Source organism: Colias eurytheme, chromosome 29 (assembly GCF_061535395.1).
Source record: "Colias eurytheme isolate Ceu_HAF_F1 chromosome 29, ilColEury1 Martin Lab GWU primary, whole genome shotgun sequence".
Classification (NCBI taxonomy): Eukaryota; Metazoa; Arthropoda; class Insecta; order Lepidoptera; family Pieridae; genus Colias; species Colias eurytheme.
Window position 1 is genome coordinate 1,296,154 of NC_143008.1, and position 16,038 is coordinate 1,312,191.

The 16,038-nt window shown below is 33.1% G+C and overlaps 4 protein-coding genes and 1 pseudogene across 5 annotated transcripts in view; 1 reads left to right on the forward strand and 4 right to left on the reverse strand.

Moving 5' to 3' along the window:
• Window positions 1–1,110, reverse strand: part of LOC149896028 (uncharacterized) — a 50,568-nt gene extending 49,458 nt beyond the window's left edge. The window contains exons 1-2 of the mRNA XM_090118344.1: window positions 974–1,110; window positions 651–782 (exon numbers count right to left, since the gene is read on the reverse strand). Coding sequence (XP_089974470.1) covers window positions 651–782; window positions 974–1,000 — 159 coding nt within the window. The 5' untranslated portion in view covers window positions 1,001–1,110. The remainder of the gene's footprint in view (window positions 1–650; window positions 783–973) is intronic.
• The window catches only part of LOC149896025 (serine hydrolase-like protein), a 98,460-nt gene extending 82,426 nt beyond the window's left edge, over window positions 1–16,034 (reverse strand). The window contains exon 1 of the mRNA XM_090118340.1: window positions 15,914–16,034. The gene's annotated coding sequence lies outside the window, so the exon portion shown is untranslated. The remainder of the gene's footprint in view (window positions 1–15,913) is intronic.
• On the reverse strand, window positions 1,030–2,016 carry LOC149896029 (uncharacterized; annotated as a pseudogene).
• Window positions 4,627–7,479, forward strand: LOC149896030 (serine hydrolase-like protein; the record flags this gene model as incomplete). The annotated part of the gene is made up of 4 exons (XM_090118348.1): window positions 4,627–4,810; window positions 5,755–5,862; window positions 6,246–6,522; window positions 6,987–7,479. Coding segments are annotated over 4 exons (873 nt in total), but the record flags the coding sequence as incomplete, so codon positions are not given.
• Window positions 7,966–16,028, reverse strand: LOC149896031 (serine hydrolase-like protein). 2 transcript variants are annotated; one of them, XM_090118336.1, is made up of 6 exons: window positions 15,897–16,028; window positions 10,727–10,794; window positions 9,955–10,224; window positions 9,609–9,805; window positions 9,287–9,384; window positions 7,966–8,872 (listed from the first exon to the last, which is right to left on the reverse strand). In XM_090118336.1, the coding sequence occupies exons 1-6, from the start codon at window positions 15,962–15,964 to the stop codon at window positions 8,578–8,580; spliced, it is 996 nt and encodes a 331-aa protein (XP_089974462.1). In that variant the 5' UTR covers window positions 15,965–16,028; the 3' UTR covers window positions 7,966–8,577. The 2 variants fall into 2 exon arrangements, with proteins under 2 accessions (XP_089974462.1, XP_089974464.1); XM_090118338.1 differs by lacking the exon at window positions 15,897–16,028 and adding an exon at window positions 15,011–15,053.
• Window positions 16,035–16,038: the final 4 nt, after the last annotated feature.

Sequence of the window (16,038 nt, forward strand, 5' to 3'; positions counted from 1 at the left end):
TTACTGTAAAATAATTGTGTTAATATATTTATGAATATTCATTGTTAATTGGATGTTTAAATTGACAACTATGTTTTGTTTTTCGTTGTGGAATTTGTGCGTGGTCCTTCGAGCCGTATAAAAATAAGTGTAGTCCTTCAAGTCAATTATGTACATCGTTCTCTTATAAGTAAACATTGGTTTAATTTACAATAGTACGTATTTTATGAGTTAATTTAAATAGGTACGTACCTGTAGACAGTACAAATAAATATAACAAAATATTTCCCGTTAGGTTATTCCTAAAAAAATAACCTATAAAAGTTAAAATTAAAATGAGTAAAGTAATAAATGTTGTTAAAACCGGTAAGATATTAATTTAGGCATTTTGCTATTTATTTAAATATTCATATGGGTTAAAATGCTTCATATTATATTGCCACCAGCTTTCCGCCCTAGGCTTCGCCTGCGTATTCGAAGAAAAATCCGCTAGTTCCGTTCCCGTGGGATTTCCGAGATAAAACCTATCCTATGTGTTAATCCAAGTTACCATCTATATGTGTGATAAATTTCATTGTAATCGGTTCAGTAGTATTTGCGTGAAAGAGTAACAAACATACACAAACTTTCGCATTTATAATATTAAATTAAATTAGTAGGATTTGACTTACCATAGTTTCAGCAAGCAAAGCTAGCTCTTCAAGCTGATGCGTGTCACTGACTATCTCTTTGATAGTAACTTCACCATCGCCAAGACTCGAACCCAGGAGTTCAGCTTCACGCTCGTAAGCTGCTTTTAATTCCTACACATTTAATAAAATGGAATTATTTTTAGATTAGTGCGCACAAACATACAGACAAACAGACAAAAAAATATTAACTACAGTTTTGGGTTCAGAAACGATTTTACAATAACACCTCCTAATTTTTTTTACATATTTTCATGATACAGACATCATTTTTCTACAATTTTATTATATTATTATCTATTTACTTGAATTGCCTTGGTGTTTGCATTCATCCATACACATATAATATAGCTTTAATTCTTCAAAAGTGTCTTTGTGACAGCTTTATCTTTCTTCTATAATAATACTCAATTAACCAATTATGTTCTCTCCAATGGCTCTCTATGCGTTGTGTGTGTATCCTATCAGGTGCCACAAACTTATTAATAGGATCACTGTGGTTCACACGTTTGTGAATGAAACCATGTTCAGAAAGGCTTGAATATGCTCTCCAATATATATGTATTATTGAACCTTCCTGAACATGTTTCTTTATAAGTGGCCAATATATCAGCCAATCACTCATTATCGGGACTTCTAGTCTTAAATCATCTTGACCATCCTCTATCATTCCTATGACCCAATGAACTTCTATATTTCGGCCTCTATTATATTTTCCAATGCCAAACTTAGATTCATCTATTTGTACAACTTTGTTTGGTCCACCGATTTTCTCAAGAGGTTTGGTGCTCTAATTCATAAACAACGATCGTCTCTCAGCAGTAATTAAACCAATCTGCTATTGTTTTTGCTGAGAGCACCAGGTCATTATCGGTGGCTAGTTGAATTTGGGTCTGTTCATAAGATAATCCAAGACTATAGGTATACATAATATGCAGCACAAGAGAGATTTTTAGGCGCACATTTTCGAAAAAAGTCCCTTGCGCACGGGCAACAGGTTTTGACCTGCAGTTACTAATTTTACGGCAGCGAAACCTTCCGAATTGACCATTAGCTTCCAGACACATAGGGGTTTTGTGAATACGACATTTTTTATCCTTGGAAATCATTCCTCGCTCCTCAGCAGCCTGTAAACATTGTTCTTGAGTTCCTAGTTTACTGTGTATTTTTTTCCAGTTCCACATTGATCTGAAGCAATTAATATTAATTTATTAAAAAACTTTACAATAATTGTTTTCAATATTGATTTGAAATATGACAGATTTAATGAAATAGACATTATGGTTAAATTTTTGAAACATGCTCCCTGAATTTCATTATTTTGAGGTGTCTAATCGGTAAAGGGTAGTGTTTTGTACTTACGAATAAAATATAATATCACATCCTGGATGCCACTCACTTTTGCAACCACGCACAAATATTTAACAACCATTTTTATTAATTTTGGCTATGTTCAAAGAACAAACTTCTAAGAACAAACTCACGAAACGAAATGAACATAAACATCCGCCTGCCGCCATTGCATTTGCCCAATGCTAAGGCCCAATGCCCAATGCCCATTATTTAATATTTGAATATTTGACACTTTTTTTTAAGCGCTGGCGCGCACGAGCAACTTTGTCTCCGCAACTATTTTGTCTCTCCCATCAATTGTATGGGGAGTTGCGTCGCTACGTGCGCGCACTTTCATACTAGCCCATGGGTGAAGAGACAAATAAGTTGCGGAGACAAACTTAATTCTTGTGATAAATACATATTAACACATTACAAGCTATAGTATTGGTTTTACAAGCTCATTTTTTGTTGTGTTTACCTTTAAAGCATGATAAACATTTAGCAAGAGTTTTGGTACTGTTGCTGAAGTATATAAAAATAATCAAGGAGTTAACCGTCATAGTAAGTCTACTATGACTGATGACCAACATGTATAAATATTCTTAATATACAGGGATGTCCCACTGTTGGTATACTAAGCTCAAAGGAGGTTATAGTTTTGCATACGCTGAGTACGTAAAAAATATTTATAAAATTCCAGACACATTTTTTCACACACTTCTCGAACTCTATATCTTCTCTTGTATCGGCTTTTCGGTAATATTTCAAAAGAAAAATAATTATCTGTTCTAAGTTTAATATTTTACAGCATATTCAAAAGCAAAATGATGTCGATAAAAACATTTCAGGTAGTTCGAGAAGTGTGCCTGATTTAGTAAAAGCTAATTTTCACACTGTTTGTATGCATTTCCTGAGAACATTTACTATGGTGGTGTTTATTTTTTTTTACACCATATGAAAGTAGAGATTTCAATGAATAAAAGGCTTCCCAAGTTTTTGAAAAAAGCTGATATTTTGACGGGTGACTTTTCGATTGAAAATTAGGTTGTTTTTTTGGTATTAATTCAAAATAAGGCGAAAAAATCAATATTTTCAATCAAATAAATTACAGTGTATTTGGGACATAATTAAGTAAGTTTTCACCAAATTTCGTAGAAAAACAATAAATTTTGAAGTAGATAAAAATAAAAAACCAAAAACTTGGTTTTTTGAATTTTTCACCTAAATTTTGAGGTTATATGAAAAAATTGTTAATGCAAAAGTTGTAGATCCTTTTATTACCTACAACTTTGCCATTGAACTTTTTTCCGTAGGACTTGTAGTTTTGTCGGAAATCGAGAGAGACCATTTTTTTCTCTTAAAAGCTCCCCCCTCCCACTTCCCGAACTCGGATTGACCGTAATTTATTTTTCCTTACATTTTTATCATATTCCCCTCCTTTTCTAATGGGTTTCATCCGACTGCGATTTTTTTTTGTTTCAAAAATTATCTACTCTAGTCTATACTATCATGGACTAATAAATATATCTCTTGAGTATATTAGTCTATGCTACTATATAAAATAATACATGTTTTAATCTTTCACATTGAGAAGCTGTTATAGAATTTTTTATTGCCAATGAAAATTGTTGTTTTTTTGAGTTATATTCTTGCAATAGCTGCTTGTCCTGAATTGACCCAGAATAATCATAACATTGACTATGATACCCACAATTAATAATGTCTGTCTATTGGTTACATAATTTTTAAAATCAATTCAGTAGATTCAATGTCATAAACTCATAAATTAACAAATTTTTCCGCTTTATAATATTAGTGTAGATAGTTAGCGCGTTCAAGCAAACAAACAAACACTTCAGCTTTATAATATTAGTATGGATAACAAATTAATAATTATCATTGAAATTATCATAACATGAATTATGTATTCTTAAATTATGTAGATTCTCTAATATTTACTTAAATTTCAAGTGGTAAGGTATACAGCGTGTAATTGTTAAGTGTACACAATACACATGCATGATGCAAGTATTCCGTAACTATTAGATATCAAAAAACTTTAAACTGGTGTCAAAAGCTCTCTACCTAATGAGTAAAATGACAATAATAACTTTTTAAAAATAAAACGGGAAATATCCAAAAATTTTACATCAAACACTCCCATACATTTGCTTGAACACATGGACCACCTCTGGGTTGTATTTAGAAATATTTTTCTGTTGGATAGTCCTTTTATTTAGGCAGGCTATTACTTTATTATAATATCATGCTATAACCAATAGGAGCAGAGAAGCAATGAAAAATATTGCAGTAATATTACTTTTTAAATCAAATGAAGTATTGTGTGTCAGCTAGTTAAATATAGAAGAAAAAGAGCGTGTTTGCCGAGCACACGTGTCAGAAGTGAAACTTCTTTGGCAATATTCAAAGATATCAAAATCGTCGCCTTACTCAATGACGGTATTGCCATGACGCGACCTTGAAATTTTACTTTCAACGCGCCTAAAGAAGTTAACGATCTACTGTAGTTCCTGAGATTAATATGTTCAAATAAACAAACTCTTCAGCTCTATATTATAAGTAAAGATTGCATGCAGTTTACGTTTGTAGTTCTTAATTTTAAAATTTTCATCAACTGATTTCAGCGCTATCATGCGGCAACCCCAAAGGCGAGAAGGTGTTGCTAGTACACGGCCGGCTCGACAGTGCTGCCACATACATACCGTTACTGCGGTTACTGCCGAAAAGGTATTGCTATGTTGCGTTCGATATGCCTGGCAATGGGAAGTCAGATCCGTTCCCTAAAGGTAAGTTTTAGTGTATCTTGGCTAATGGTTGAATTATATTTTTATAAATTAAAGACAATTTTTTTTATCACAATGGCATGACAACCGGAATTATATTAAGTAGTTATTTTTAGTATGTTTGAAGTTTGAACCTTCCTTTAGCTTCCATAAATAATTAAAGTCAAAAATAGCAAAAATGGAGCAGCATTCTTGAGGTTTAGGGGTTTTAATACACAGCAATTGTTTTTTTTTTAATAATAATGTATAATACTTAAAAACCTAGTCCTGAGAAATGCTTTTTATTTTGTTTTATCACTATCACTACATAATATAAAACAAAGTCGCTTTCTCTGTACCTATGTCCCTTTGTATGCTTAAATCTTTAAAACTACGCAACGAATTTTAATGCGGTTTTTTTAATAGATAGAGTGATTCAAGAGGAAGCTTTTACTATATAATTTATTAGGTTTTAGACAAAGCGGGCGAAGCCGCGTGGGGTAAGCTAGTAGTTTTATAATTGAGACAATTTTTTATTTTTAAAACACACAGGGATGACAGGAGAAACATTTTGCAATTAAATTATCTTCCTGTAATTTCTACAAATATTTCAAGAACAGTAACAACAAAAACAGTCCAGCCATACTTCAGTTTTAGCGGAACAAATACAAAGCAATAGATTTTTTTTTAAATATTATACAATTTAAAAAAAGGTATATTTTTTAAAGCTTATTTACTTATTCTTAGAGAAAACCTATCCTATATCCTTTCTCGGGTATAATATATCTATACCAAATTTCATGCAAATTGGTTCAGTAGTTCAAGCGTGATTGAGTAACAGACAGACAGACAGAGTTACTTTCGCATTTATAATATTAGTATGGATTACACAAATCTAAATGTTTTCCTTCCTTTCTTTTATTTCCCAGTAGTCAGGTTAGTATAAAACTGTTAATTATAATTTACAGGCACAATTCTTTCTCGCTTCATCGGCGTGGTTGTGATAGATTTGATTGTAAAGCATTTGGGCTGGAAGAAGTTTATCTACTTCGGACACTCCTTGGGAGCTGAACAGGGTGAGATATTGTTTGTTATAAAATATAATAAAAAAGAGCGCACGTGTCAGAAGTGAAACTTCGTTGGCTAGATTCAAAGATAACTAAATCGTCGCCTTACTCCATGACGTAACGGTATTGCTATAACGCGACCTTGAAATTTTACACTCAATACACCTACAAAAGTTTCACTATAAAAATACATGCATATACCTTTTAGATTGTAGATTTTAACAAAACTTCCACGAACAGAATGTTTATTTTTATTTTACCACCAAAATAATTGATTTCATGATGCCAAAGCCAAAGATGTTTCACTTCTGACACGTGTGTTCGGCACACACGCACTTTTTATTGTGTTCTTGTGTTTAATTAAATGTTTTTTACTGTCCTTACTCCACCAGGCATGTTCTACTCAGCTATTTACCCGAAACACATAAAGAAGGCAATTTTCCTCGATCCTGGACCATCCATAAACTGGTGTAAGGATGTCAACTATCCAGTATTCTTCAAGGAAACATATGAAAATTTCTATGATAATTGTCACAAGTATGATTATGAGAAGGAATATACAATGGAGGAAGCGATAAAAGCCGTGAGGAATAATCGAGCGTTGAATGAGGAGCAGGCTAAGATGATATTGTCCAGGAATCTTGTAGAAACCGGTCCGGATACTTATAAGTAAATTTAATCATGCCAAAGAATGGTCCTAACTAATATTATTTACTAGCTTTTGTCACGCGGTGCTGCCTGCGATGTCTAAAACTTATAAAATTCTAACTAATATTATAAATGCCAAAGTAACTCTTGTCTGTTTGTATTCTTCACGCCTCAACCACTGAACCGGTTTAGATGAAATTTGGTACAGAGACCCAAAAAATGGACATAGACGTATTTATCGCGGAAATCCCACAAGATCAGGAATTATGCGGGTTTTCTTTTTCTTCTTCTTCTTTCAAACATCCATCCTCACAAACTTTCAGTTTATAAAATTAGTAGGATTCATATAGACTACATACTCAAAAAAAAAATATTTTCCATAAAATATTAGTATGATATTTAATATGTCTTTATTAAATATCGTACTAATGAATTACAAATAAGTACATTAATTTTTACTAAAAAATATATTTATACATTTTCAGATTGTCATGGGATAGGCGATATAAGAATTTGGCAACCTTCAACGCACCCCCCGAGTACTATTACGAACTATTCACACTACACCCCCCACCCTCCCTACTTATCTGTTCCATAGACTTAAAACCATTTTTCTATTCAAAGAAAAGTATAACAACAAATTTAATTACTATTTGGGAGGAAAAGTGTAAAAATGTCAAAACGATTTGGGTTGAGGGAACTCATGATTTACATCTTACTAGCGCGGAGAAATTTATAAACGACGTTTTAGAGTTTTTAGAGAAGCCAATCGTTAAAGCTAAAATTTAGAATAATTACGGGTAAAAACGTGTACGTGCCGAGCACACGTGTCAGAAGTGAAACTTTTGCAAGATTCAAAGATGCCAAAATCGATTACTCCATGGCGTGACGGTATTGCTATGACCCGACCTTTAAATTTTACTCTCAACGCGCCTGAAGAAGTTTCACTACAATATGTGATATGAAAATGTTACTTACAAGAAGGTTGTATGTAATCTTATATATAAAAATGAATCGCAAAATGTGTTGGTAAGCGCATAACTCGAGAACGGCTGAACCGATTTCGATAATTCTTTTTTTATTATATTCCTTTAAGTACAAGGATGGTTCTTATGTAGAGAAAACGTAAACATGTACCACGGGCGAAGCCGGGGCGGACCGCTAGTACATAATATATTTTTGTTCAAATTATGTGACAATGGTCCTTCGAGTCGTATTATGATTTTAGAGAAGTAATATACCACTAAATAAGGAATTATAAATTACAATAACAAGGAAAACATATTAAATTACCTTAAATTATGATCAATACATTTGTTATTTCATTTTAATATACAAAACCACCGAATGACATTCCAACATTGATCTATACATATATATTTTTTTATTTTTGACTTTTTTAACATGGATTATACATTTTTATTATCGCATGCGCAAAAGAGCGATGCAATTTTCTTCAATTTTTAATGCCAAAGTATGACTTTGCGCTTACATATTAAGAAAGTTATACCTATTTTATATGAACTTGAATATATGTGATGATTTTCAAGTCATTAGGTACTAATTTAATGTGAAGGGATATGTATAGTGTATACCAGTTCTTTATTATTTTATACAAAGCATTTTTTATGATTTAACTATATTTTTATAGGCTTGGTTTATAGGTGATTATTTTAAGTGTTCCAGGGGGACCTTTGTTGTGAATGTTCTGTTTAAATTATTATTTAACAATAGAATTGTTATTTTTAAAGCATTAAATGCATTTTATAAACATTGTTTTTTTTTTAATAATTATTCCGAATAAGCAATTTTTATATGATTTTCTTTAGATTACTGATTTGTCAAATACTTACAAAAACATAAGCAAAAACAATAAATGACTAGTGAGGATAATAAAAGAGGCTGTTGCTTATAAAAAATTATATATCCGTAATCCGTATCCATTTATTTCTTAGAGCATTATTTACATTTTACATACACATATCCAATACAAAATCAATCCCAATAATTAATTTACACTAGCATCTAACACAATTTACAATTTACATTTTTAAAATGCAATTTTTTCATAAGTCATTACAATTTGGCGCGAAACTCTTCCATTAAAAACTTAGAAATGTCATCTGCCATTAGATGCGGATCTGTCATGTGCACGTCATGGTAACCATCGACAATTTTATATTTATAATTGTTATTCGGCCACGCGTTTTCATCAAACACAAAAGGCACTTTTGAATACGATCCTCGCTCTACGACTTTTTTAGCGAATACAGCTAAAATTGGCACTTTTGAATATGTGAGGAGATTTTGTAAGTTGCTCGGCGAGAACGGCATGAGAGCGGTGTTTTTCATGCTTTGGTCGTATGTGAATCTGGAAATTGGAAAAAGTTTTTAAGAGTATGCTTTAATGCAATTAAATTTATCGCCATTTCTTATTAAAGGACACGGCAATGAAAAATCAAAGACTTCTGAGGTTTGTGATGACCTATTATACTGGTTATAGAGCGTTTGAAGAAACATAATACATAATATTATAAAGTACAGCTTCGGGACTCGTGTTAAGATGGAGAAAATATGGCCAAAGTCAGGTTAAGGAGCTAGTAAGAAATTAATAATTTTGCTAACTACCGTACTGGTTACTGGCTTTCTAAACCATGAAAATTTATACACTAAAACTTTCCTCAAGAATCATGCTGAAACAATGAAAATCGATGCAGTAGTTTATTGCGAACAGACGAACAGACAGACTTAGTTTTATAATTATATAATTTGTAGTGATTAATACCTGTATAACCCATCTCCCGCTGGTTCTACGTATCTATCCAACACATGTTCTAAGGTCTCTTCATTCATGTTGTGTGCCTTCATCAGTTTTACTTTAATCTGAAAGGTAATAAGTTACGAATTTACTCTTATCAACGAAACGACTATTATACCGCGTTTATACATTCGTGCGAATATCGAGGCGAATAACGAACTTGCATATGCGTTGCCAATCTGTGAAATGTGTTCTATTGCTCAGAACTATAAAAATTATATAGGTAATACATATCTCGCAGGCATTCCTCGCACACGTCATCTCTTTTAAAAAATAAAAATCCACTCACATCATCCAGCTTATACTTGGGCGCAGTTTCCTTTCCAAGGATATTTATCGTATACTTGCTATCGTCGTAATGTCCCGCAAAGTACTCTTTGTACCAGGCTCCGAACTGGTTAGGAGCAATCGTGAAGTATAAAGGTAAGGGGTCCAGTTGTACGAAGCGCGTGAATTGCCCTGGATATGCTAGGTCGTAATATGCTCCTATAAGTGGTAAATGATATTGGTATATGGGTCACTTCATTGTTGGTTTATTCAAACTTGATCAGCTTTTTTGGGTGAAAGAGGAACAAGTTTAATAATTTAGAAGAATATATTAATTTCGATATTATTAATAAATATTTTCTACTCACCCACAGCAGTACCCAAAGAGTGAGCCATATACACCAATTTTTCCCATTTAAAATGCTTAACAACCTTCTCTATTGTGGGCACTAAATCGAAATAAGAGTAACGAATGCCTGGAGGTAATCTATCCGAAAAGCCGTTACCAGGCAGGTCTATAGCCACGTAGAAGAAGCAATCTGGTAACAGCTTGATCAAAGGACGGAAAGAGGTGCAAGGGACCAATCTACCAGGGACCATTAATACTGGAGAGTTGCTGGAAGTACCCCATGTTACCCCTAAAATTAAAAGATGTTTTGAGTAATTATTCGTTTTATACTTCAGAGTTCAGACCAGTTTAGCTTTGGTCATCGATATATGAAATAGTGAGTACCTATGTATTTTTTATTAGGTGTTTGCCAGATATGTGGCGTGATAGTTACGTAGGTATTTCAATAACAATAAATATAATTATTATTTTCATTTAGTTATTTCTACTCTTAGTTTGGACTTTCAAACGAAAATATAACGAAAAGAAATTAATTTATCCCAAAAGAACCATTGTTCGATTTTAGAGTTCAATATGCCTATCGTGGGCTCAGATTTTCACAAGTTTCATATGATTCAGAAGTTTCCGCGCAATGTGGGAACAAGATGCAAACAAACAGACAAAAATGATAGTATGCAGAACGAATGCATAATTTATGTTCACTTCAATTTACAATTGAATTGAATTAAATTGTACATTATTTATTATATTATGTACTTACGTATAAATGATAGATGAAAATTAATTATTACCTGCTATTTTTCCCCATGGCGCATTTATAGAGAATGGTTTTTCAGTACTAACTAACGAAGTCATTGTTCTGGAAGGAAAATTTTACTTTTTTAATGAATCTTAAACATTCTTTTCTATCTAATTAAATACTCAAATGAAAATATTAATTCCACGAAAAAATTATAATTTAAAGTTTAAACGTCATTGCGTACGAATTCTAACATTCGTGCGAATAGCGAGGCAAATAATACAATCGTAAACAGTAATTAGGTACACTCGCTATTCACCTTGAGATTTAGTTTTTCGGACGCGGACGTAAACAATGGGAAGCATTCGCGATGTTAGGGCCACCGCAAATGTGTTGCCGGCCTTTGAAGTATAGGTACCTAAGTAAGCCTAAGTATTCCCTTTTCTTGAACAATGTTTAGCGTCGACACAAGTATACGAATGTTTCGTCGAATATACCGTCGAGTCACGAGACGAATAGCGAACTCGAATGTGTAAATGCCCCATTATAAATTCGTAAGGAAATAATAGGGATGTGAATACATAACTAGGTTAGCGTTCTGCTAATTGGATGTTAAAAAAATAATAATTTAGGACGATTTACATAAACTAAAGTTAAGTCCAAAGGTCTGTGTTTTTAAATTTTTGTTACTCAACCTTCAATTAAGAAACATTGAACAATAGATACCGCATTGACAACTTGAATAAACACTTACTTTTGTTTGCACCGAAACACTCGATTCAGCCTCATTTTATCATATTTTAAAACTCTCTAAACACACATCTCTAAAACAAAACACTTTTAATTTAGAACGTTCTCTTTGTGAATCTCTTTTAAATTATAACCTAAAATGATGCTAAAATGTTATGTATTCATTTGAGACATGTTTGAGACTTGTAATATTTATATAGATAATGTATTACGTGTACGCGACGACATAAGATACTGAATTGATAAGTTATCTTAAAAACAGCAAGATATTTATGTTATACGACACCAATTTCTCTCCACGCTTTCGCCTGGGTTAGCGGGTAAAATAAATTAAATGGTTTTTTACAAAAAACCAAGAAAAAACCAAACCGCCTTCACAAACAGACTAAATTTAAATGGGACCATTCGGAGACCACCTTTGAAATAATAAAAGAATCTTCATATCTCTATCTAGGAATCTAGGTTGTCGAAAGTTCCAAGGTAACAAACCAGAAATAACAGTATCCCTAACCAAAATACAATAAATTGAGAAGCTTCTTATTTATATTTAAGTCTGTTGAAATATATGTATATACCTAGCCCATTTATAGTGTCAGATAAATAGCTTTCAATAATAATTTTTCGGTCGAGTGTTTTTTGAATTGAAGGAAAAATAAATAATTTTCCTCTTTATAAAATTAACATAGATTAATTAGATTAAACAACAGTAATTTTTATCAGCTCAAAGGTTCCAAAAACGATGTCAGCATGTGTTTTCCTTAACGTTTAAAGAAACTTATAATACCTAACTACCTAGTTACTATGTTGCTTTTTTTTAATCTTTCATCGTGATAAATGTAATAAATATTGCATTAATTTTTAAAGTTGTAGCAGTACCTATAGAATGAGCCATGAGGAAATATGAATTAAGTAGGTAATAAACCTTAGATTAAGGATTGGTCTCCGCGCGCGCGCTACGACTAGATACCGCCCCACCTAAAAACAATAGCTCTGTGAGTGCGGCAACCACAGAACAATAAAAACAAATAGAAGTGCTTTAATGTCATAATTAGTATGAAAACCAGTGTCGCCAAACCCACACATTTAAACCGATAGTTATACAGTACACTACAAGTAAACTATGCCTTTGATTGGACTGCTTAATTTGAGTAAAAACTGACTTAGGTTATAAATTCAGCATTTCAATATGTACCCTAACGCACGATGTTACGGTTTATTTTAGTATAACATCTCTAGGTATATTAGCTGTTTTGTTTCTCATTGCACAGAAATTCCAAATTCGAAAAACATTCAGCTACTCCACAACAGAGGGCGTTAGTTTTCAATAGATATAACTTTGAACCTCAACACATAGAGATAAGGTTGAAATTTGTGTCACTCAACATTAATGACATTAACTTGATATTTATCTGATGCTATGCCCTGAGGGATGTCAGCCTTGTTATCGATATCGAGATATCGATAATTCACAAATAAATATTTTTTGTGTATTTTTTTTCTTTCTATTATACGAGTATAGTATAATGTGTCACATTTTGGAGTATGTTTATTACTACTAAGTACGTCTTTTTATATTATTATTATGTTTCTCTCCATAATACACGGGTACCACCAGAAGGAAGATACCCGGTCCTTTGGGAGGCTTACGTGGGGACACAGGTCCAACACGCAGAGGCCCTTTAGAGAATTTTAATGTGTTGTGGGATATTAAATAAAAAACGGAATAGAATAGTATTAATCTATATTTACAAAATACAAACAGAAAATATGCATTATTTTAAATCTTGGAACTGCCGTAGGTTTGCTGTATCGGTGGCCTTTGTTAGACTGCTTAGTGCTGTTCGGCATTCAGTTAACTCGTCACGTTGCATTTATCCATTTCTCTTTTAAATTAGCCTCTTTGGGAAAGCTGTAAATAAATTGGACAAATGAAAGCTAAGGAAAAAAAAATAAAATTTAATATTTATAATGTTTGTCTTTTCTAAAGTATCGATACTGTCGATATGCGCCACAAGCATCACTAAAGCGACATTCGTTTGTTTATTGCAATAATATTCCAGAAATTCTTGTTTGCTGTTCAATCTATAATAGTACTAATTTCTTACGGATTAAGGTTCATTTTGACTAGATATTTGTATACAATTTTGACAAATTACAAGCGAAGATATAACATAAAATATTATATGTAAAATAAATAAAAATAAGACTTACCGATGGTATGAAATGCCTCCATTGCTGATATTATTTCGTCTGCTATCATTTTTGCACTCTAATACCGAACAACACGTCCTAATTAATGAATAAATACGGAAAAAAGGTTTGACAGCTGACAACCGACTCGAATATTTTTCTGCGCACAACTGAGAGCAAGTTAGGTGATCTTACCTTACAAGTGACACGTGGGCCACGCCCACATCACACTTCTATCTACTTTACTGTTCTGTGGCGGCAACTCATTTCTGTAGTGTGTGTTAGGCAATTTGTAAAGACGCTAGTGTGTGTGAAGAATTGGGCTGCCAGCTACATAAATTTTACCTCATAAATGGGAAATCTGGCATCTTGGAAAGAAGTTTGAAAAATATTTTTTTCATCCTGCCCTGGCCGGGAATCGAATCCATGAACATGTGACTCAAATCCATTTGCGACGCTACTATACTATAGTCACAAAGGTTGTTTAAAAGTAAAAAAGCGGAAATGAAAAAAAAAGCATATTATATGAGTCAGTTAAACATGGTTAAACAGAAATAAATTATTGTATTATACTTTTTTATACATGTGTTAGTAATAGTATTGAAAAAAAAAGTTCAAATTATTGCTAAAAGATTTCCTCAACCACGTGTATTTTTTTGGATATGCAATACGGCAACACTGAATGGCGTCGTATTTTCGTAGAAAAATTTTTCGAAGTAAGGGAGAAATTTCGAATAATACGATACTTAGTGATGGTACGTGATCCCAGCGTCTTTCTTATTTTTTGTTGTATTATTTTTAAATAGTTTTATGACACAAATAGGCATTTTACTTCAGATTTTGTTCAAAATCTTTATAAATTATCGGTTCACCCTCTCCACACAATGCTTGTGACACGACTGGCTTGGGTACGCCGAATTCGGCGTACTATAAGTTGCCGCATTTTTCAAGTACGCCGGCGGTATCTAGTCGTAGCGCACGCGCGGAGACCAATCCATAATCTAAGTAATAAACATTAAACAGAGTAACATGCAGAGCAAATATTAATACAATTCGAAAACGCGCGGGTTTTCACGTTTCAATTCACGAAGCGGGCTTGTTTTTATACAGTGAGATTTACAATACCTACCTATTCCGCAAATATGGGCTTTTACTTTTCCCATGTTTTTCCTATCACCACTAAAGTAAAAAAAAAACTTTTCACGGATAGAAAAACTTATACCTACAAAACAAAACACAAGTTCGTTCACAGCCAGCTGACAAATAATTATTAAATCTTGATGAATATTTCAATTTATAAATTAAAGGGTTTTTTTATATGTAACTAGAATTTTTATCCTCCTTTCGTGACGTATTTTAATACAAACAAACATATTATATTTTTTACGCAACTCACCACAATGATGGCACACATTTACAAGTTGATAATCAAGTTACAATTAATCTTCAATTAATGAAATAAGTCAGTAACCAGAAAGGAAATAATTTAATCGTTTTATGACGTGAAGATAAAACAGTAGTGAGTAAAACACAGCACCGAATTTTTTCAATGCTTTCCAAGTTCTCTTCATATTATCATGAAATGATAGGAAACGTCACATAAAGCGGGTGATCCACTGGCGAGCAAAACCGCTGGTACGCTAACGAACTCGCGAGCCAAAGGTCTAAACCGCCAATGGAGCACTTAAAAGTCTGCGGACTTAAAGAACGGCGAATTTGCTCGCTGGCTCGTTGTGCATGCTTGAAATTCGAAGTCCGCGGTCCAGAAAACCGCCAGTGGATCAGGCGAGCCGGCGAGCCTACAGTCTTTTTGCGACTTTCGTGTAGACCGCACGCGCTGCGTCTAGCTACAAAAATGGATTTACGCTCGTTTCGTCGCGAGTTTGTGTCGGAATTTATAAAATGTTTTTAGGAACATGATTGTCTATGGAAGTACATCAGCAGAGACTATAAAAATAAATTGCTAAAAACTTCCGCGTACAATAAACTTTTAGAGATCTACCAAAAAAATGATCCCAACGGTACAATATCTGATATTAAAAACACCATTCAATATCTGCGTCTTTTCTTCTTTTTTTGTTCTTTCTCCTGATTTAAAAGTAGGTACCCCCAAGTAACACGCCATGACTTCGCCAACGATGAGAGTAAACTGTTTGGTACGCTAATGGATCACCAACGCGAGTCGACGAGCCAACGAGTCAACGATCTAAACCGTCGGCTCGTCGGCTCGCCAGTGGATCACCCGCTTAACATTTAATTACCTATACTTAGTAGGTACCTACCTCATGAAAACAAATACATTGAACGAAGTGTGAATAACCTTTTTACTAATTTCAAGTGGCAAAACCATTTATAAACTTTTAAACTTCACTGAATCCAATTTTTGAACGTTACTTTTCAGTAATCAATAGTCAATAACTACCT